We start from the raw sequence: 22,176 nt of genomic DNA, 5'->3' as shown, positions 1-22,176 counted from the left end.
TTAAATGTAAGTATGTAGTGCCGTAGAACATGTGTTGGTAAATATCATAGGTAAATATGTTACTTTGTTACATTTGTTTGTTATCACCAAAAATGTGTTCCGTGAAAGTAAAGCAAGTTCATAATTAGATAGACATCGTGAGGTATTTATTTTCGGTACGGTATATGTTGAAACCGTTAGAGAGAGTGGCACACTTGTTAGCCTGTTCCATTCTTCTTCGTTTACCGAAGCCGTGGCTTGGAAGTATACTTGCTTCGTTTTTGAGGGAAGTGACTTGGAGGTACGCGACTACCAAGCCAGCATCCTTGTGATTGAGAAACACCCTCCTGGTACTAGGATGGGTTAAATGTAGAGAACACATTTCACTGTGTGTGCTGTGTGCTCTCTCTGCATGTGTGACCATTAAAGAGGGTTTCATCCCTCCCAATATTATAATTTAGTAACTGTTTTAATGTGACCGCTGAAACTCAGGTCAGAGTCCATGACTACACCTAGATTTCTGGCTTGTTTCTCGTTTTAAATATTGACGATTGAAGCTCAGCGCTGACCTTTATTCATTCTTCCTTGGCTCCAAAAACAGTAACCTCAGTTTTATCTTTGTTTAATTGAAGAAAGTTTTTGACACACCGAGTTAATGATTTGTTCAATGCACTTACTCACCGTTTGAATTGGATCAGTCTCCTGGTGAAATGGTTATATAAATGTGTCATCCGCATAACCTTGGTAACTTATTTACCTGTTTTTCATTATCTGAGCCAGTGGTAGCATGTAGATGTTGACGAGAAGAGGCCCCAGGACGATGCGATTTAGTAAATAAATGGTAAACAAAGGGTTTCTTGATTTTCGGCGTTTCAGTGATTTATAATTTTTCCTATGACCCGTCTTCTTCAGAGAAAACATTAAAACGTGTATATAAAAAAAACCAGTAGAACACATATACAAGAAAACTCATTTAATGATTCAACTATGATTACATAGCATGCATAATAACATACAACACAAGGTACTTCAAACACTTTAAATATCAAAAGTTAAGAATACAATGAACACTTCTCAATACTTATTTAAATGTGCTGATGAGTAAGGTTACAGCCCCTTTGAGTGGAGAACTATTACAAATAATGTTATTACGATGTTCTCCACGAGGTGTCACTGTCCCAGTTTTTAATCCTCCTGAAGAGGGGCTTTAAGGTAACTCAACAACTGCTAACAAACTTCAACTGTCCTCTGACTTCTTCATTAATACAATCAAACAATCACGGTATGTCTTTCTCTACAGATACTAAAAGAATGCCACTAAACTGTGTAAATCTGACATTTTGTCCAGTTAAAGTCCAGACAGAAGGGGGAGGGGGGGGGAGGGGTATTAGTTAGTGTACTTGTCCTTTCAATGCTTATTTAATTTATACAGAAGGTCTCCAGCCCCGGAGCTGATCCCCGACATCCTGTTCTTAAAGCTTACAATATGGCATCATTATTAAAGTCAGATATAGACAAATGTAAAAAAATTTTTTTAAAAACCAATTAAAAAATATCAGCGCTTCTTAAGAGTAGCTATTTGTTGCATGGTTTTATAAAAAATAAAAAAAAAGGTTCTGACCTACAAATACAATTTTTGTCCAACAACAACAAACAACTGTATTATATTGTTATTTTTTTCAGTTGAAAATACTTCCTACCAAAATCCGTTGTGCATTTTTATGAGAAAGAAAACCTTTTTTTTTTTTATTGAAAAGATAGAAAAATAGTTTTAAAGTTGGCAGCAGACTGGCTGGGCTCAGAGGTGGTGGTGGTGGTGGTGGGGGGGGGGGGGGGGGGGTTGGCTCACATGATGGAGCAGCTTCTGTTTGCAGTGTGAGGGTCCTCCTGCACACACACACACACACACATTCATGGTTCAACTTAAAACACACTGCTACACACACACATTCATGGTTCAATTTAAAACACACTGCTACACACACACATTAAAAGTCTAAAAAAACAGCACTGATAAAGACTGACTTATTTTTATGAATAATGTGCTGAGATAAATGTTTCTTAGTATTATTATTACACGGCTTAGTTGAATACTCGATTCTGATTGGTCAAATGGGACATTTCAGAGGTTGTTAAGATATAATAATGACCGTTACTAAGGAGGTTCGAGGGAGTCAACAGAAGAAGACAGACAGGAAGTAAACACTAATTATGTATACGTTTGTCTGAAATGTGGGGGGGTGTCGGTGCCGAGCTCATACTCTCACCTGCCCCAGGAGAAAGTTGTCCTCCTCTTCATCATCACCTTCCTCATCCTGCTCTTCTAATCCCGTCTTATATGTGGTGGTTCTCCTCGCCACTTCCTGCCACACAAACACACATAGGGGATGTTTTTGAATGTCAAAAAGAGATACTTTACTGCATGAAAAATGACTTGAGAGTGACCGAGAGAGTGTGTGTGTGTGTGTGTGTGTGTGTGTGTGTCTGAGTGAGTGAGTGAGTGAGTGAGTGAGTGAGTGAGTGTGTGTGTCTGAGTGAGTGAGTGAGTCTGAGTGAGTGAGTGTGTGTGTCTGAGTGAGTGTGTCTGAGTGAGTGTGTCTGAGTGAGTGTGTGTGTGTCTGAGTGAGTGTGTCTGAGTGAGTGAGTGTGTCTGAGTGAGTGTGTCTGAGTGAGTGTGTCTGAGTGAGTCTGAGTGAGTGAGTGTGTGTGTGTGTCTGAGTGAGTGTGTGTCTGAGTGAGTGAGTGTCTGAGTGAGTGAGTGTGTCTGAGTGAGTGAGTGAGTGAGTGAGTGTGTCTGAGTGAGTGTGTCTGAGTGAGTGTGTCTGAGTGAGTGTGTCTGAGTGAGTGTGTCTGAGTGAGTGAGTGTGTCTGAGTGAGTGAGTGTGTCTGAGTGAGTGTGTCTGAGTGAGTGTGTCTGAGTGAGTGTGTCTGAGTGAGTGTGTCTGAGTGAGTGTGTCTGAGTGAGTGTGTCTGAGTGAGTGTGTCTGAGTGAGTGTGTCTGAGTGAGTGTGTCTGAGTGAGTGTGTCTGAGTGAGTGTGTCTGAGTGAGTGTGTCTGAGTGAGTGTGTCTGAGTGAGTGTGTCTGAGTGAGTGTGTCTGAGTGAGTGTGTCTGAGTGAGTGTGTCTGAGTGAGTGTGTCTGAGTGAGTGTGTCTGAGTGAGTGTGTCTGAGTGAGTGTGTCTGTGTGTGAGTGTCTGTGTGTGAGTGTCTGTGTGAGAGTGTCTGTGTGTGAGAGTGTCTGTGTGTGAGAGTGTCTGTGTGTGTGAGTGAGTGAGTGAGTGAGTGAGTGAGTGAGTGAGTGAGTGAGTGAGTGAGTGAGTGAGTGAGTGAGTGAGTGAGTGAGTGAGTGAGTGAGTGAGTGAGTGAGTGAGTGAGTGAGTGAGTGAGTGTGTGTGTGTGTGTGTGTGTGTGTGTGTGTGTGTGTGTGTGTGTGAGTGAGTGAGTGAGTGAGTGTGTGAGTGAGTGAGTGTGTGAGTGAGTGAGTGAGTGAGTGAGTGAGTGTGTGTGTGAGTGAGTGTGTGTGTGTGACTGAGTGAGTGTGTGTGTGACTGTGTGAGTGTGTGTGTGACTGTGTGAGTGTGTGTGTGACTGTGTGTGTGTGTGTGTGTGTGTCTGAGTGAGTGAGTATGTGAGTGAGTGAGTGTGTGAGTGAGTGAGTGAGTGTGAGTGAGTGAGTGCGTGCGTGAGTGAGTGCGTGAGTGAGTGTGTGTGTGTGTGTGTGTGTGTGTGACTGAGTGAGTATATGTGTGAGTGAGTGTGTTCACCTCTCCCTGAGGGCTGAGCAGCACCACGTGGACGTCCCGCCCGGACCCCCAGGAGTTCTGGCTCTTCCACACCAGGTCTGAGGGGGGTTTGGAGCTCACGCCAGCATCAGACGCCCACACCTAAACAGAGGAAACATCAGCTTCATATTCAACACAGACATAGAAAGCTTGAGACGCAACAAACTAGTGATTGACAACCTTCTCCCTCAGTGCATCTGCTTTGTGAATACCTCCGTAGCCAACATTTGTACATTTCACACAGTGGAGAACAATAACAACCTCGGGTGAATCCTGTTTTTAACTCTGAGCCTGTTGGTGCTATAAACGCCTGAACTTCCCCAAGGGGATAAATAAAGTTCCATCTTATCTCATCTACTGTGTGCTAGTGTTCATTTCGTCAGCTATTTTTAAATTTAGTCTTAGTCCTGTGTTAAATTTCCTTTTTAGTTTTAGTCATATTTAGTCACCTTCATCCTGTTTTCATTTAGTCAAGTTTTAGTCGACTAAAAGTCTGAGCATTTTAGTCTTATTTTAGTCAAAGAAAACAAATTATTTTAGTCTACTTTTTGTCAATGAAAACTATTGAGTCTTTTTTAGTCATCAGATTATAGAACATTTCAGTCAAACTAGTCTAGCCAAAACCAATATGTGTATTCGGTTAACGCGACCACTGCTCCCCAGCCCTGTTGTTGCCATTTTATTTTCTGTTAAATAAGGTTCGTTAGACCCGAGTCTTCCTGACTGTTCACAGTGTGCCGCTGCCCGGTGTAATTCAAATGTACCGCCGCGCGCAGCTCGGACACACAGCTGCTGCCCAGCCGCAGCACCGGAAATGGAACTGCTGGGAGAAAAACTGACTATCAGAGATGTAACGTTATCTTTGATAATATTTACTCTCCTAATTTTTCGTCAACGGAAGAAAAGAGATTTTGGCAAAGTTTTTATTTAGTAAACTACATTTTCGTCTTGTCACTTTACGTCAACAATATTGCATGATGATTTTGTTGCAGTTATTGTTTACTGCCGTCGGTGCCGTCTCGTCATCGTCATGGAAAAAAAGGTCGTTGACGAACATATTTCGTCATAGTTTTAGTCAACGAAATTAACACTACTGTGTGCCAACATTTATACATTTTACAAAGTGGAGAACAATGGCTAAGTCCCATCTTTAACAAGCTGTGTGGAAATGGGTTTTAAACAACTCTCAACTACATTGACGCCATGCAGAGAATATAATAATACATTTGATTTTTATAGCGCTTTTCCTAATGCTCAGACACTTTACATAAAATCACATAAAATCAATAAGTCTCTCGTATATTACATCTTCTGATCGGCCTTTTAGAGACGAGTGATTAAACTTTTTAGAACTAATATCGGCTGACAGGTTAAACACACGGCTCGAGAGAAATGGAGCACTTCTCATATTCCTCCAGAGGCTCTTATTTTCTTCCTTTAAAAACATTGTAAAATAACCGACATGCTTTTTAAGACAGGACATCTCTAACACTCGTAACTAAACAAACTCTTACCGTGACTTTCTGGCCGGCCTTCAGGACAAATTTGGGGGTGAACTTGTAGGTGGCGGAATCATTTTCAATCGTCTTCATCATCTCAAAACCGACCATTGCCTGATCCTGAGACAAAAACAATAAAGAGCAGAGTTTAAATCGGACCTCCTTCAGAATCAGAATCCCTTTATTCGTCCCACAGAATAAAGATTACAAAATAAATTAAAAAAAAATCCACCTCTTGTAACAGGTCTGAAGATATAGCAGCCAGGTATATATTGCACAGGGGTGTTATAGCATAGTCTGTGTTGTATGTGTGGGGCTCTACTAATATAACCTCAGAAATGTCCCAATTGACCAATCAGAATCGAGTGTTCAACCAAGCCGTGTAATACAAATATTTCAAAACATTTATCCGAGCTCAGAAAAATGCTTGTAGAGTCAGAAAAATATAAACTACCGGAGCTCTGATGCATTGTATGTCTGTATCAAACATTAGTGAAGATCTTAAATTAGTTTAAATGTCGTATTCATGTGTTAATGAGACCACTTTTCAAATAAATCCAGTCAATTAAAGTTGGAAACATTTTCTAACATATCTTAGTTGATAAGAAAAAAGCCCAATGACTTATTTCCATAACCAGCTAGACGTATACACCTCCTGTTTCCTCTTATGATAATCAATCTGAGGCTTCTGCTTTAAGGGCTGAGCTGCCAACACTCACAAGCATCATGTACCTACAGTGGATTGATTTTGCTAACTTATAACTGAACTTATGAGGCGATATACCTCTAGTGAGCGGCCCAGCCCTTCGTATATTTTTCTGTGTGTGGCCCTCGGTTTAAAAAGTTTTGACCCCCCCTGCTTTAGATGTTTCAGCTGTATCTCCACACTCAAAGAAATGCAGGAGCTCACCTCCTCTCCGGTGTTTTGGAGGCAGATGAACTTTCCGTCGGTGTCGGTCTCGTCGATGCAGACGGGCCCTGTGGCCGAGGCGGAGTGAGAGATAGACACCGAGCTGCTGGCTTCCTGTTCCTCCACGTCCACGCGCTTCCTCTTTCCGTGAGAGGTGCGAACGCTGCGACTGCTGGAGGCTCGAGACACCGTGACCCGAGCCGAAGGACTGGGGGACAGCATCAGTCTGCGGGACGGAAACACAGGAAACAATCAGCACCAACAAGAAGGCAATCCAGAAACACAACCATTTACATGTGATGGACTTTTAGAAATTGTATCAGTTCATGCACGTCGTGAATGTAAGAGGATAAGTACATTTTTGGATACAAATCAATTGTTGGGAAACTAGTGAATGTTCTCTTCCAACATGAGTCCACATGATAACAAAGGTATCCCAACTGTAGCTGTGAACATGACAGGATGTGTGATTACCTAGAAGAGCATCAGGACTGTTTGAGGCATATGATAGCTATGTGATTAACATGATGATTCAGCCTCTATGGAGAGAGACATATGACAAGCATGATCATTTCTGACGTGGAGCTAATCTGAAGTAAACATTGAATACTGCTTTCTATTCCTCCATCTAGTGACTGTGGAACTCCCTCTCTTGGATATCAGCATGTGAAGGACACTGTTCAGGAACTAGTTGATGCTCTGTATGTGATGACTACTTCCATTCTGGAGAGGATCACAGATACATGGATCCTGAGATTCAAGCTCAAGCCGGGGACCAGAGAGATTTTTCCTAACATCAATCAATCAATTTCTCCTTCATTTTGTTTGTCTGTCATAGAGCTTGTTTGTATATACTCATGTCTTCTATTACACGTGGTGCATGCATACAGTGCGCATATGCTCGTGTGTGTGTGTGTGTGTGTGTGTGTGTGTACTGTATATGTGTGTGTACAATAAAATATTCAGAAACGGAACATGAGGTACACATTTAAAAAAGGTCTCCTATCATGCAAAATGCACTTTTTGATTTCTTTTCTACATAAAGATGTGTCCCCGGTGTGTCGGGGAACTCACGCAGCGTCAGAAAATAAAACCCTCTCTTTTCCTCCGTACCCAAATCTCTAAAAACGGGGAACAACGGAGCTGATCCAGATTTGCGTCCGATATGACGTAATATCTGAATTGTGGACCCACGGCCCAATCAGAAACGTTGCTATCAGAAACAATGCCCGACTTTTTTGGATGTAATATGGTCGGTGTTTACATTAGTAATGCTACAGACCCAGAATCAGCACTTTAGTAATAGGGCTGAAATAGAGGGATATGAGGCAGGGCTAGAATGGGAGATCAGTTTGGTATTTTGAGCAAAACACTTCATAGACATGTTTTTATATATCTGAGAACTATAATATATGCCTAAAATAGTATAATAGGAGACCTTTAACTGTTGCCTCACGACTTCCTCTCTCTCTCTCTCTGAGTCCTCACCTTTCCTCCTCTCCCTCCAGGAGTTTTCGGTAGGCGTTGATCTCCATGTCCAGAGCCAGTTTGAGGTCCAGCAGCTGCTCGTAGTCGTTGAGCTGCTGCTGCATCTTGGTTTGGATCTCGGCCACCTCTCGGTCTCGGTCCGACAGCATCCTGCGACTCCGATCCTTCTCCTGAGAAAGAGCCGCCTCCAGCTCCACGATCCGGTCACGCCAACCACGAGTCTATAAAAACACGGAGAGAGAGGGGGGGGGTCAGAGTCTGAGCGTGATGATGCCCATGTCTCAGAGGCTATGCTTTATCATGTCACTTCAAGAGATAAGATGAGAATTTACCCGAATGCAGGGCCCAAAAAATACTAAAAAGCATAATTTAACTATTTATCAGTCATTGTTTTTTAATAAGAAATCCAACATTGACCACTGAGTCATTGTTCTTCCAGACTCTATATTTTATATATCACACATACAGGCAGCTTCCTGGTTGTTGGGAGCACCTGGAAGTGGAGAGTCGGTCTATTTTGGGCATCAATATGCCTGAATTTGATAAAGAATTAAAGAGTGAGTGAGAGAACCGTGTCGGTTTATATACAATTCTCGACGGCTGCAGCACTGAAAAATAATTAAAAGCAAATTGTATGTGCACTTTGTTAAAATGTATTATATTTATTAAAGTATTTAGATCCCTGCAAAGTGAAGCTTCGCTGAATAAGATACTGAGGGAGTTTTCATTTCAGGTATATTCTCCAAATGAAGCAAACGATGTCCACAGGAAGTTGATATGAAAAAATATCCTAGATAGTTAAATATTTGGCTCTTTGGAAAAACTTTTTAAACTTTAATCTTAAAAATCCAGATGCGACAGTTTAGAGGACGGGTGGGGCTGTCTGAGTCAGCACCTAAAATGTTGAGGAAGTGCAGCTTAACCTGAGCCTTATTGTAATGTCAGAATGTAATAAGAAAAGTAATCTACAACCTTTGACAAGAGTCTGATAACACAAATGAACACGTGTAGAATGAGCGTTGGTGAAGCTGCGATTTACAGACCGATTTAATGAAGGTATTGCGGGGGGACACATCCGAGGTGGATACGCCCACATTAAATTCTCTCTTTTATTTTTTACCTTGTTTTGCCTTGTTTTTCTGCTTAAACCAATTTTAAACAATATTTTCCAATTAGTTTATTTTATTTATCCCTACTTCAATTATTGTACAACACTTGGTGGTACCAACCATCACTTTATAAATTAAGATAAAGAACAGTTTTATTCCACAAGCCATAAGACTATTAAACACCTGAACTTTTCAAAGAACATCCATCAGATCGCATCTTGCTAATTATTTATTTATCTAAAATATCATATTCCATTTACGGTACTTATATATAGACTCTTCTTGCACTATTTCTATTTTATTTGTATTCTCTTGCACATCTCCAGATATTCTCTTGCACAATGTCATCTGTTTTATTTGTTCCATGTGTGTGTGTGTGTGTGTGTATATATATATACACACACACACACATATATATACACATATGTACATATATATATAATATAAAGCCTTGAAACTTGAACCAGTCGTTTCCCCAAATAAAAAAGGTGTAAGAACTGGTTTAGCTTCTGGTTTTACACGGAACATACGAACGCTTATTTTACACCAATCAGAGAATGTAAAGCTCGGTAAGAGAAGATGCCCACCTCCTTCTGCATGGATCCCAGCTGCGCGGTGAGGCTGTCGATCCTCAGGGAGGATTCTCTCAGCTCCTCTCGGGCCACGCTGGCCGACGCTCCGTTCATCTCAGACATCCTGCGCAGGTCCTCCAGCTGAGGATATAAACACAGAGGTTTGAGAGGCGCTCACACCAACACTGCCTCGGTTTCATCACCCTGAAAGAGGAACTGAGCGGTCACTTCCTGACATGCAGGAAGTTGTGAACATTGCTTGCGTCACTTTCAGATTAACTAGTTATCACTTTGACAGATTGTTGCTTACTTGCACGTTGTGTGGGAGGATGATTCAAACTGTCCGTCAACATACTACAGAGGGCATATGTGCATCTTGTTTGATCTTTTATAAGAGTGCCATTACATGCAGCTGAGCCACCTGTGTTAAAAAAAGTATCATCTTCCCTTCATCTGAAAGGTAAGCTTTCTGTTTTCATCTTTAAGAACACATGTGTCAAACTCTAGGCCCGGGGGCCAAATCAGGCCCTGTGTGGATTTAATTTCGGCCCGCAGGATAATTTCTAATTTCTATTAGATCTGGCCCTCCGGTATATTGCACGCACACCTTCACTCCATCCTGAGGGTCTCCTCAGCTCAGAGCCTGAGCCCAAACATTGATGAACTTGCACCCAAGATGAGATGCCAAGTATCTGAGCTAGCATCACAGAGCAGCACACTGAGTTTAATGGATGTTTCCTTCTGCACTTTCTCTCAGGACAACAGGGCATGTTTGGTTTTCTCTTTGAGGGAAATAGTTTTGTTGAAGCTGTTTTTGGCCTGTGGGAAAATGTACTCATAAGAAATGACTCTGGAGAAGCTGCAGATAGAGCCATAAGAAATGAATGCAACTGATTATTTAATGTTTAATGTTGTTTTTATAGGCAATCATTGAAGCTTTGTTAGTTCCAGGTTTAATATGTGCAATAAGTTCATTTCAATACGTTCTGCAATAAACATTGAACCAGTCCGGCCCTCCACTAGTACCCATTTTTTAAAATGTTGTCCCACTGTGTCTTTGAGTTTGACCCCCCTGGTTTAGAGGATCACACAAAAGGCCCAATGGATGTGGATTGTAAACATTAGCAGAGCACTTGCTACATGTTGTGCAAACCAACTCAAGAGAAACTAAGAGAGCTGTTAGAAAGGATAACATTTCAAAACAGCCTTTCATCTAAAACTCATAAATACTGAGCCTTGAACATACAATGTTTGCATATGCTTGTAAATCTTTCCACGTCTAGATCCTTTAGTTTTAATTTACTCTCAATAGCATACAATGATATTTCAGACGGGTGTTCTTGGCAGCAGCTTGTGTTTGCCAGCTCCATAGGTTTCCGTGTTTGTGTGGAAGAACTGGAATGAACTGAAGCTCTAGTGGGGTTTAGTTCAAAGTCAGTGATGGACCTCACTAATGCTTGAGTGGGTTGGAGCGAAGGTCCTGCAGCCCACTTCCAAAATGAGTTGGAAATACCTCCCATGGTTTTGGAGTCACGTGTTAAACTCTTTTTTCACCCCTTGTTCATAATGTGTAGTTTTGAATTCTCGCAGACATAAAATACAAATGACTTTCTGTCATGATTTTATATTTAAATGTTGCTTTGTAGAGCGATTTCCTGGAAGTGAGGACAGAGTGAGTGTGTGAGGACAGAGTGAGTGTGTGAGGACAGAGTGAGTGTGTGAGGACAGAGTGAGTGTTAACCGAATATATTCCGTCCATGACGGAATTCTTTTGACAATGACGGAAAAATCTGAAAGCAGTCCGTCATTTTGAAGGATTAGAACAAACTCAGAACAGCTCCGGTGTTATGCCCTTATGTCGTTTCCAGACCTAACTATGCCGTACAAATCATTGAAATGTCTGGGAGTTTATGCTTTAGGCTGTGGCGCGCTCCCGCGAGGTGCAGTGGGCATGCACAACACGGCATAACACCGGCGCTAATATTTCTCCCCCCCCCCCCACCGTCAGTTGTGTACAGACCGACGGGTAATAATGGATTTTGACGGAAATGTCACGATTCTGTCCGTCAAAATGACGGGCAGCGAAAAAGTCTAGCGCAACCTCTGGTGTGAGGACAGAGTGAGTGAGGACAGAGTGAGTGAGTGAGGACTGAGTGAGTGAGGACAGAGTGAGTGAGGACAGAGTGAGTGAGGACAGAGTGAGTGAGTGAGTGAGGACAGAGTGAGTGAGTGAGGACAGAGTGAGTGAGGACAGAGTGAGTGAGGACAGAGTGAGTGAGGACAGAGTGAGTGTGTGTGTTCGTACTTTGGTCACATGGGCACCATCCATGTTCTCCTTGTAGATGATGATCTGCTCCTCATTCTGAGTCCTCATTTCCATCAGAGCCTGAGTCAGTTTGTACTCGTAATCCACTTTCCGTCCAGAATCCACCTCCACCAGGCGGCTATCGTAGCGCTGCCGGGCCTCCTTCACTTCCTGGAGCAAAACACAGTCAGACCCAATAAGAACACAGTCAGACCCAATCAGAACACATAGCCAGACCCAATCAGAACACAGGCAAAACAGTCAGACTCAATCAGAACACAGTCAGAACCAATCAGAACACAGGCAAAACAGTCAGACCCAATCAGAACACAGGCAAAACAGTCAGACCCAATCAGAACACAGGCAAAACAGTCAGACCCAATCAGAACACAGTCAGAACCAATCAGAACACAGGCAGAACCAATCAGAACACAGGCAAAACAGTCAGAAAACTCACACATAACGATGTTATTAAACTCAAACCCAACTCTTAAGAAGGAAGATATCCAATAAGGGGTCGGGTCCTTTGAAACTCTAGATTAAACTAGTCCTCGAGGTCGACAATTATAAATGAAACAGATAAAAAAGGGATTCGGCAATTAATGTCATTTTTATAGTAATTAGGAGGACGTGTAATCCTAAATTGCAACCCTATTAAAAACTCAAGCTGGTCATGCTTTTGCTGATGTGGCTCTTTTAATTCTAAACCAGCCTTAGAGAAGACAATATAGCTAATTCACTTGTTGAAGGATAAACCGAGTGATATCTTGTATTTTTCTCGCTGTCAGTCAATCTTGTGTCGAGTTCGGTCATACTGGTTTTGTTGGTCTGATATAGAAACAAGCCCAAATAATGCAATTTGAAAATAAAGCAACCTGTGCCAACTGCAACAGCAAACATGTGTTTTTGACAGATCTCACGCATACCTGTGATCATGCATCTGTTATACACTTGTTGTACACTAGAATTAGATTCTAAAAATGCCATCAACTGGAATTTGGGCATCTGGAAAGAATTGTAATTATTGTGATATGTGTAGGGCCCAAATATTTAACCTTTACTTCTCCTTTCCCGCTGTGTCGATTTGAACACTCATTATTGTGCTTAGTGCTTATTGCGCTTGTTGTCCAACTCACCATAAGTCAGAAATACAATCATTCTGCCTCAGTATCATTAAGCCATGTATACTCTTGGTGTCAGAGTCTTCTGTAGAATGACTGGGTGTAAATTAAGTTTCTGACCTCCTCCTGCATGCTCTTGCGGAAGATAATCTCCTCCGTCAGACTCTGGCAGCGGTTCTCCAGGTCGACGCGCATCAGCATCTCGTCGGAAAGCTGCTGCTTGGTGTGGGCGAGACCCGTTTCCAGCTGAGACACAAGAACAACAAGCAGTGTGTTAATATAATCAGGATGTACGGAAAACAGTTATTAAGATCAAGAGGTCTCACAGAGAAAAGACAACCTTAAATAACATTTAGATTCAGAATTAAAGCACATATCTTCTTTAATGGTCAAGGCTTTAATGTCAGGTATATCAATATGTATTGTGTGTACCGGTAGCTAGAGGGTTGCTAGTTCACTTCCCGGTCACTGTTGAGGTGTCAGGGAGCAAGGCATCGAACCCTCTACTGCTCCAGGGTCCCAAACGTTGGCAGCCCCTCTGCTACGACACCTCTTCATTAATGTGCATATCTTAGGACTAATGTGTGATGCTCCAGTGCATGTGTGTATCTAAGGACTAATGTGTAATGCTCCAGTGCATGTGTGTATCTAAGGACTAATGTGTAATGCTCCAGTGCATGTGTGTATCTAAGGACTAATGTGTGATGCTCCAGTGCATGTGTGTATCTTAGGACTAATGTGTGATGCTCCAGTGCATGTGTGTATCTAAGGACTAATGTGTGATGCTCCAGTGCATGTGTGTATCTAAGGACTAATGTGTGATGCTCCAGTGCATGTGTGTATCTTAGGACTAATGTGTGATGCTCCAGTGCATGTGTGTATCTTAGGACTAATGTGTGATGCTCCTGTGCATGTGTGTATCTTAGGACTAATGTGTGATTCTCCAGTGCATGTGTGTATCTTAGGACTAATGTGTGATGCTCCAGTGCATGTGTGTATCTAAGGACTAATGTGTGATTCTCCAGTGCATGTGTGTATCTTAGGACTAATGTGTGATTCTCCAGTGCATGTGTGTATCTAAGGACTAATGTGTGATGCTCCAGTGCATGTGTGTATCTAAGGACTAATGTGTGATGCTCCAGTGCATGTGTGTATCTTAAGACTAATGTGTGATGCTCCAGTGCATGTGTGTATCTTAGGACTAATGTGTGATTCTCCAGTGCATGTGTGTATCTAAGGACTAATGTGTGATGCTCCAGTGCATGTGTGTATCTAAGGACTAATGTGTGATGCTCCAGTGCATGTGTGTATCTAAGGACTAATGTGTGATGCTCCAGTGCATGTGTGTATCTTAGGACTAATGTGTGATGCTCCAGTGCATGTGTGTATCTTAGGACTAATGTGTGATGCTCCAGTGCATGTGTGTATCTAAGGACTAATGTGTGATGCTCCTGTGCATGTGTGTATCTTAGGACTAATGTGTGATGCTCCAGTGCATGTGTGTATCTAAGGACTAATGTGTGATGCTCCAGTGCATGTGTGTATCTAAGGACTAATGTGTGATGCTCCAGTGCATGTGTGTATCTAAGGACTAATGTGTGATGCTCCAGTGCATGTGTGTATCTTAGGACTAATGTGTGATGCTCCAGTGCATGTGTGTATCTAAGGACTAATGTGTGATGCTCCAGTGCATGTGTGTATCTTAGGACTAATGTGTGATGCTCCAGTGCATGTGTGTATCTTAGGACTAATGTGTGATGCTCCAGTGCATGTGTGTATCTAAGGACTAATGTGTGATGCTCCAGTGCATGTGTGTATCTAAGGACTAATGTGTGATGCTCCAGTGCATGTGTGTATCTAAGGACTAATGTGTGATGCTCCAGTGCATGTGTGTATCTAAGGACTAATGTGTGATGCTCCAGTGCATGTGTGTATCTAAGGACTAATGTGTGATGCTCCAGTGCATGTGTGTATCTTAGGACTAATGTGTGATGCTCCAGTGCATGTGTGTATCTAAGGACTAATGTGTGATGCTCCAGTGCATGTGTGTATCTTAGGACTAATGTGTGATGCTCCAGTGCATGTGTGTATCTTAGGACTAATGTGTGATGCTCCTGTGCGTGTGTTTCTTAGCACTAATGTGTGATGCTCCAGTGCATGTGTGTATCTTAGGACTAATGTGTGATGCTCCAGTGCATGTGTGTATCTTAGGACTAATGTGTGATGCTCCTGTGCGTGTGTATCTTAGCACTAATGTGTGATGCTCCAGTGCATGTGTGTATCTTAGGACTAATGTGTGATGCTCCTGTGCATGTGTGTATCTTAGGACTAATGTGTGATGCTCCAGTGCATGTGTGTATCTTAGGACTAATGTGTGATGCTCCAGCGCATGTGTGTATCTTAGGACTAATGTGTGATGCTCCTGTGCGTGTGTATCTTAGGACTAATGTGTGATGCTCCAGTGCATGTGTGTATCTTAGGACTAATGTGTGATGCTCCTGTGCATGTGTGTATTTCTACTTTAACTGTTTACACCAGAGTGAAAGCTGGATTTCCCCTAGCACAGGGGTGTCAAACTCAATTACATCGCGGGCCACATCAGCATTATGGTTGCACTCAAAAGGGCCGGCTGTATATATATTAAATAATGTATTATATTACATTATTGGCTCTGCATTGGATTATTATCAGTTCTGCTAATAACTACGTCTGAAAGCAGAAGTCTAGGGCAAATCCTTGAAAGCAAATATTCAACAATTAAACCAAATGTATTTGTAGGAGCCAAAATGCTACTTAGCCTGAGTATATTATTTGTATTATCATTATTATTATTTGTTTACGTCACTTTTATTTGTATTTGTTCAGCACTTCCGGCAATTGTCACATGGGTGTGGTTTGTGTATTTAGCTCGCTGTTAGATGTCGGGTGCGGACATAGCCGTGGGAACATGTTTCAAATGGGGGGTGCTGTGGGGATGACACCAGGGCCAGTTCTGACCAATTTGCTGCCCTAGGCAAGATTTTAGCTGGTAATGAAAAACCTCTACAAAAGACCAATACACTACAAACAGAGAAACTTATTGACATGGTGGACAGCTTACATAAAAAGGCTTCAAATTTATTTAGTATTGTATGAACATGTTTTAATTGGGGGGTGGACGTCACATATAGGGGGCTCCGGTGGTGTCCCCCGGGAAGATTTTTTTAAACATTTCAAAGTAAAATGCTTCAATCTATTAATCAAATAAGTATGTGAACATTTCCAATAACCTACCATAGCCAATAACAAATAAATGTAGGCTAACTCATTTTATTTGTGTGGTTCATTTATATCTTATTTTAACAGTTAACATTTATTTATGCATATTTTGTCATCTCTCCAGTTTTAAACGATAGTTGTGGTTTGCTGTCCTATACATTGGAATGATTTCAAACCTGTTTTTATTTATCCGAATAATTATAAAAGGTGTGCCTTGGAAATATTTGTTTACATAAGTTGTGACCAAACCGTTTAAGACCCACTGAGATAACTTAGACTAAAGTTAACGAAAATTCGTTTTGTGTGTATTATATATTTGTATTTAATCTTGTGGAAGTGCAGATCCCCTGTCCTCCACCAGGGGGTGCTGCAGCATCCTCAGCACCCCTACTTCCCACGGCCTTGGGTGTTTTGGTCCTTCTAAGTTATTGTGTGCTTGATTTTGTTTAATAAATATATCCAACCTTTCGAACTTCAGTGTGGGCTTTCTCATTGAAAACGCATCGCAGCATAAAGCCAAGCCTCTCTGCGACTCAAATAGGAATTGAGCTGCCACAGTATTGTATATCATATTCTTTGCAAGCTCTTGCGGGCTACATACAATGAGACAGCAGGCCTTGAGTTTGACACCCCTGCTCTAGGTGATTAATAAAGTAAAACATTTTTTTAAACCAGGTAAAAAGCAATGGAAATCTGTCTTTTGGTCACAGTGTTACCTCCTGCAGCTGCTCCCTCAGGTTGGCCAGCGTCGCCTCCAGGCCTCGACCCTCAGACAGCGCCGTGGCCAACATGGCGTCTTTAGAGTTCAGCTGAGCCTCCAGGTCCTTCAGCCGGGCCTGGGATCCTGCTGCCTCCGAGTCCTTCTTGTTGAAGCTGGAAGGAGAAAGAGGAGAAGGCATGGTGAGTGAAGGTGGAGGACACCATGTGATGATGGATCCCAACCGGGGGTACGGGGCATTTGTATTAAGGGTGAGTTATACAAGTGCTTTTCATCCAGGGAGCAGTTGGGTTAAATACAAATACAAAGGGTTTAACACAAGAAAACATGTAGGCGAATCATCACAGATGAGCGAGAGGTTTCTTATAGACAAAAAAGGTTGGGAATCACTGGTGTAGCTCACCTTTCCCTGCATTTTCATAACTAAACATATTTTGCTTCATGCATCAATACGCTATACTTTTGTTTTTCTTCGGTAAGGCCCATGCTGCAAATATATAGTGTATTAGGGCTGTACCGGAATATTCGTTCGTTGGCGTACTATTCAGGTTTCAATTTCAACCACCACATAAATCACATCACCAGGACCGCCTTTTTCCACCTCAAAAACATTGCCCGTCTCCACCCATCACTCTCCTCCTCTGCTGCTGAAACCCTGATTCATGCATTCATCACTTCACCACTCGACTACTGCAATAGCATCCTCTATGGCACCATCCAACCTCCTCAATAAACTCCAACATATCCAGAGCTCTGCTGCCCGCCTCCTCACCCACACCCGCTCCAGAGACCACATCACTCCCATCCTCCAGAACCTCCACTGGCTCCCCGTCCGTCAAAGAATCCACTTCAAAGTCCTCCTCATAACTTACAAAGCCCTCAACAATCAGCCCCCCCCCCTACCTCACAGACCTGCTGCACCACCACACCCCTTCCCACTGCCTCCGCTCATCAGAAGCCAACCTCCTATCGATCCCCACCCGCACCAATCACCGGACCTGGGGGGACAGAGCCTTCTCCGTCGCTGCCCCCTCCCTCTGGAACTCACTCCCACAACCCATCAGAGACTGCACCGACCTCACCACCTTCAAAAAACTCACAAAAACTCACCTCTTCAATCTGGCTTTTCATGTGTGATTGTTTTTGTATTATCTGACTTTAACTTTAACTCTATATTTATTTGTTGTTCCTTTCTTCTCTTTTCACTATATCTGTAAAGCGTCTTTGAGCACCTGTAAAAGCGCTAACAAATCAAATCTATTATATTTAATCTCCGTCACATTGTTTCCATAGCAACAACAACTTCCTGTCAACAGCGCTAACTCTCCTTCAAAATAAAAGCATGCCAACTCAAATTACACTAAGACATTTACAAATTAGGTTGTATACATTAACAAATAACTATAAAACAACAATACTGTAGAATAACTCAATTAATGCCGTGAATAAACCGAAACACACGTGTTGAAGCGGTTCGCTGCTGATTACTGCGCACGCACCCCCGCGCACGGGTCGAATATTCGCTGCTGATTACTACCGAATAACCGGAGCCCAAAAATGTTTTATTCGGGACAGCCTTACAGTGTATAAGGTCCGCCTGGCTCAATTAATACAGTCTGACCAATGAGACTAAGGCAGGCTATAGCCCTGCAATACATATGGATGAAGAGTCATTTCCAATATGTTGTTGACTAATCCAATAAGTGCATACACCCCCTACATCCACTGCCCTTCCGTTATTGGTGAGGCAGAAACATAAGAAAAGCACAAAAGGGTTTTTATTAACGTCACGTTTGCTCTACACATCTGTTCTCCATTTTGCATTATTTGTAAAAGTCTTCCTGTTCTGATTAGGCTATAAAAATGTCACGTCATGATTGCTTTTATCTTAGAAAGAATAGGCCAACACACGGTAGATAATGGACACACTTTTCCTTTTGAAAAGCACGTCAGACATCCGTTCCCCAGCGCCGGTCGGGGGTTAACTAAGTCAACAGTGGGACAGTTTCAATAGGTTTGTGAGTATGGAGGAGCTGTGCTGGGGCCAGTTGTTTTCTCATGGTGAGCCGGAGGGTTATGGGCGGGTGCTAAACTGGACAAACTATGTGAGGAATGTGGAGAGCCGTACGTCTGCTTTTTCACATTTTACTGAGGAACATTAGCAGGGAGGCAGAACTACTGAACAATGAGCTCTCACTTCTCAGGAATAAAACCATACCAGAGTAACACACATGCCTCAAATTGTTTAAAATATTATCACATTGAGAAGGTAATTGAAAAAGGGAGGCCCTAATGTTTTGGTCATAAATGGTGATGAAATGACAAATTCAATCAATAGTCAAACACTTCGTGCTGCAGAGATACTTACTGAAATTAGCGTGCTAACCGGTCTCCTGTTATCTTGTAATACCTCGGAGGCGAGAGTGAGTTACTTTAGTGTCAGACTGACCTCAGACCAGAAGGAGAAGATGTCCAGACTGGCTTGTCGATAAAAACAGCCATCGTCTGTGTGTCTGTATAGTTTGTTAAGCAGTGTAGATCCAATGTGGCAGACAGTTTGGCAGATTTTACAACTTGGAGTGGTTTTAAAAATGGCAGTTTTAACCAATTATGGATCGACTTTAAAGTTTGGGGGCTCAAAACTGCCTTTTTTTAATCCTTAAAAATGTCTGACATTGATTCAACCTGGTCAATATAGCTCAAAAGCCACACCAAAGTTGCCACTTTTTAGCCACTGTCTGCATATGCTATTTAATAAAACGTATGCCAATTGCCCAACAAGTTGGCATCCGGCAGTTCCTATGTGCCATAATATACATTTTTAACATAGAACTTTGGAGTATTCTGCTGGCAAGTAGACCAATATACCGGAGCTTTAATGCATGTAGTTATAATAATAATAATAATAATAATAATAATAATAATAATAATAATAAATTGAATTTATAAAGCGCTTTTCATAGTCTCAAAGTCGCTTAATAGTTATACCATCCATTTATAAGACACATGGTGGAAATCAACATGAAGGACTCGTGTTTCCAACGGACTCAAACAGGCTGTCCCGGCCAACTGTTGAGACGTCAGAGCGACACACAGTGGGTCCTCTGTTCAACACACAGATCCACACCTGACGCCTCACACTCAGCACCACTTGTGTGTCGTACGTGTGTGTCTGGTACACTCTGGGACTAATGTGTATGGGTTTGGTACACAAGACTCCTTCTGCTGCATTTATTAAGCACCAATAGTGGACCTCGGAAACATTCCCACCACCAACCTGTGGTTTTTCACACTCTGGTGAAATCAAAGTAGTTCTGATAATTTGATTTCGCACCAAGACAAAAGAAGCATAAAATACACACAGCTGTTTCGGACAATTTGTCTGCAGTTTACAGGTGGAGGTGGAGCAGCACCTTTCCAACATATATTTTAACAAAGAATTGCCCAGTTGATTAATTAGGAGGCATTTTGTCTCCGATAATGCAGTTCAATCGCCACACTTTCAGGGGTTAACCGTCACTTTGTCCATTCATGCATTTTTGCCCGACAACTGTTATAACAGTGACAGCTGTCAGAGAAATACATGAGGGCTTTAGCACACATGACTACATGTATTACGGTACCCAATATTTAATCCCTTTAAATCTGGTATTACGATGATGTCAAATAGGCTACACTTCTGAAGCACATTTACTCTAGTTTCCTCACCTTAAATTATTCACGTACATTTGTTTCTTTGTTAACAGATGCTACTACAACAAGTGGACCCTGAAGGCACCATGCCACCTTCAATGCACCATTACATCTCCAAATAAACAAAAGATAGATGTTTGTGGATAATATTTAATACATTTCACCATTTATTTATAATAAAATTAGACCTGGTGAACAGTTTAATGAAGTGTATTCTTTTTCCCAGACCATTGTGGGCGGGTTTAGCCCAGCTGTCAATCATTTAATAAACGTGTGACTAAGATTCAGTGTACATCAAAACAAAAGCTGCAAAGGAAACAACTATAATTGACTGAATTTAATTGATAATTGGACTTATTGACACATGAATACTACTGTTGTGTATTATCTGTTTACATTCACATTTAAGAAGTACAATATAAGAAAAGCACATGTTTATGATCATGTTAGGGCCATATTCCATTATACTTTTAGAATTAGCATAGGGTAAATTAACAATGGACCACGGACCATAGTTTGGACACCTTTGCGTTACACTGGCTGACGTAGAGCTGCAGAAGTGGCTCGAAAATCAAATTCAAAGGTTGTATTGTCATATGCACAAAGCTACAGTGTAGAAATGGCAATGCAATTCTGCTGACCTGAGCTCCTCCAACAATGCAACATATATAATAAAATACAAAGATAAAAAAGAAAACGTAGTGCAAAAAGTATATACATGTCAATAGAATATGGGATATGTACAAGAACAGAATATGAAATTAAATAATGTACATTAATACAAAATTAAATACGGTTTATTGCGGTGATAACTATGTATATACATGTGTATATTGCAAGATGACGATAATAAAAATCCAAGTCAGCATTTTGCCTTTTAGCTAATTACCCAGAGTTGCTTCCTGCACCTATCTGGCTGTGATTAAAGTGTTAAAACAAAGGCTTACTTGTGCGCGAGCTGCTCATGGTCAGATCTGATCTTCCCGAGCTCGATCTGCAGCCAGGCCCGCTCCTTGGAGGAATCATCCAGGCACCTTCTGGCATCCGCTAGTTCGGTCTCGTACAGCGCTTTCAGACCGGTCACCTCGCGACTCCTCACCTCCTCTGTCTCGGTTATTTGCAGATGGAGGACGCTGTTTTCAGACTCCAGGCTGCGGACCTTGTCTATGTACACGGCCAGGCGGTCGTTGAGGTTTCGGAGCTGCTGTTTCTCCTGAAGCCTGCTTATCCGCGTCGGGGTCGGAGTTAGCGGAGTGCCGCACGTGCTTCTCTTCACGCTCGGAGGAGGAGTTGCAGCTGCGGTCGCCATTGTAAAAAAAGACGAAATAAATAACCAAAACAATGAACCACACTTCAACAAGACAAGTGCCGGTTAAACGATGTATTCGTCACCCAACCGCTCAGCCCTTGTGCAACTCTCCTTGTATTATCCCGTCTCCTTTTCTTCTTATCAGTATGAAAGAGGGGTTTGGCTTCCTAATATGGCGGCTCATTAAATATGTGACGTCGTGGAGAACTAGCCAATGGCGTTGCTCGACGCAATGCGTTCTTACAACGTTAACTTTTGTGTACGCCTGTTACTTGTACCGGCGTATCCCCAAAACGGCTTCGAGAAGGCGGAGTGCAGTTCCACCATGTTTTGTTTATCTTGATTAGAGCGGGAGACTCCGTTTGAAGAAAACGAGCGCTCCGTGATTTTTCTTATAACGGCTGGTCCTGAAACCGTTACATTGTTGGATTAC

At 42.1% G+C, this 22,176-nt stretch overlaps 1 protein-coding gene across 2 annotated transcripts in view; it reads right to left on the bottom strand.

Annotated features, from left to right (window-relative positions):
- Positions 1-21,907, bottom strand: part of lmnb1 (lamin B1) — a 31,979-nt gene extending 10,072 nt beyond the window's left edge. Inside the window, exons 1-11 of one of the 2 annotated variants that reach the window (XM_079657801.1) lie at positions 21,382-21,907; positions 16,740-16,896; positions 12,886-13,011; positions 11,645-11,815; positions 9,355-9,480; positions 7,659-7,879; positions 6,171-6,396; positions 5,276-5,380; positions 3,744-3,863; positions 2,247-2,342; positions 1,820-1,866 (exon numbers count right to left, since the gene is read on the bottom strand). In XM_079657801.1, coding sequence (XP_079513927.1) covers positions 1,825-1,866; positions 2,247-2,342; positions 3,744-3,863; positions 5,276-5,380; positions 6,171-6,396; positions 7,659-7,879; positions 9,355-9,480; positions 11,645-11,815; positions 12,886-13,011; positions 16,740-16,896; positions 21,382-21,743 — 1,752 coding nt within the window. In that variant the 5' untranslated portion in view covers positions 21,744-21,907 and the 3' untranslated portion in view covers positions 1,820-1,824. Of the gene's footprint in view, positions 1-937; positions 1,867-2,246; positions 2,343-3,743; positions 3,864-5,275; positions 5,381-6,170; positions 6,397-7,658; positions 7,880-9,354; positions 9,481-11,644; positions 11,816-12,885; positions 13,012-16,739; positions 16,897-21,381 lie in introns of those variants that run through there. The other variant, XM_079657800.1, reaches the window with a different exon arrangement.
- Positions 21,908-22,176: the final 269 nt, after the last annotated feature.

Source organism: Notothenia rossii (genome assembly GCF_949606895.1).
Source record: "Notothenia rossii genome assembly, chromosome: 11".
Classification (NCBI taxonomy): domain Eukaryota; kingdom Metazoa; phylum Chordata; class Actinopteri; order Perciformes; family Nototheniidae; genus Notothenia; species Notothenia rossii.
This window is presented reverse-complemented; position numbering and strand designations above follow the sequence as displayed.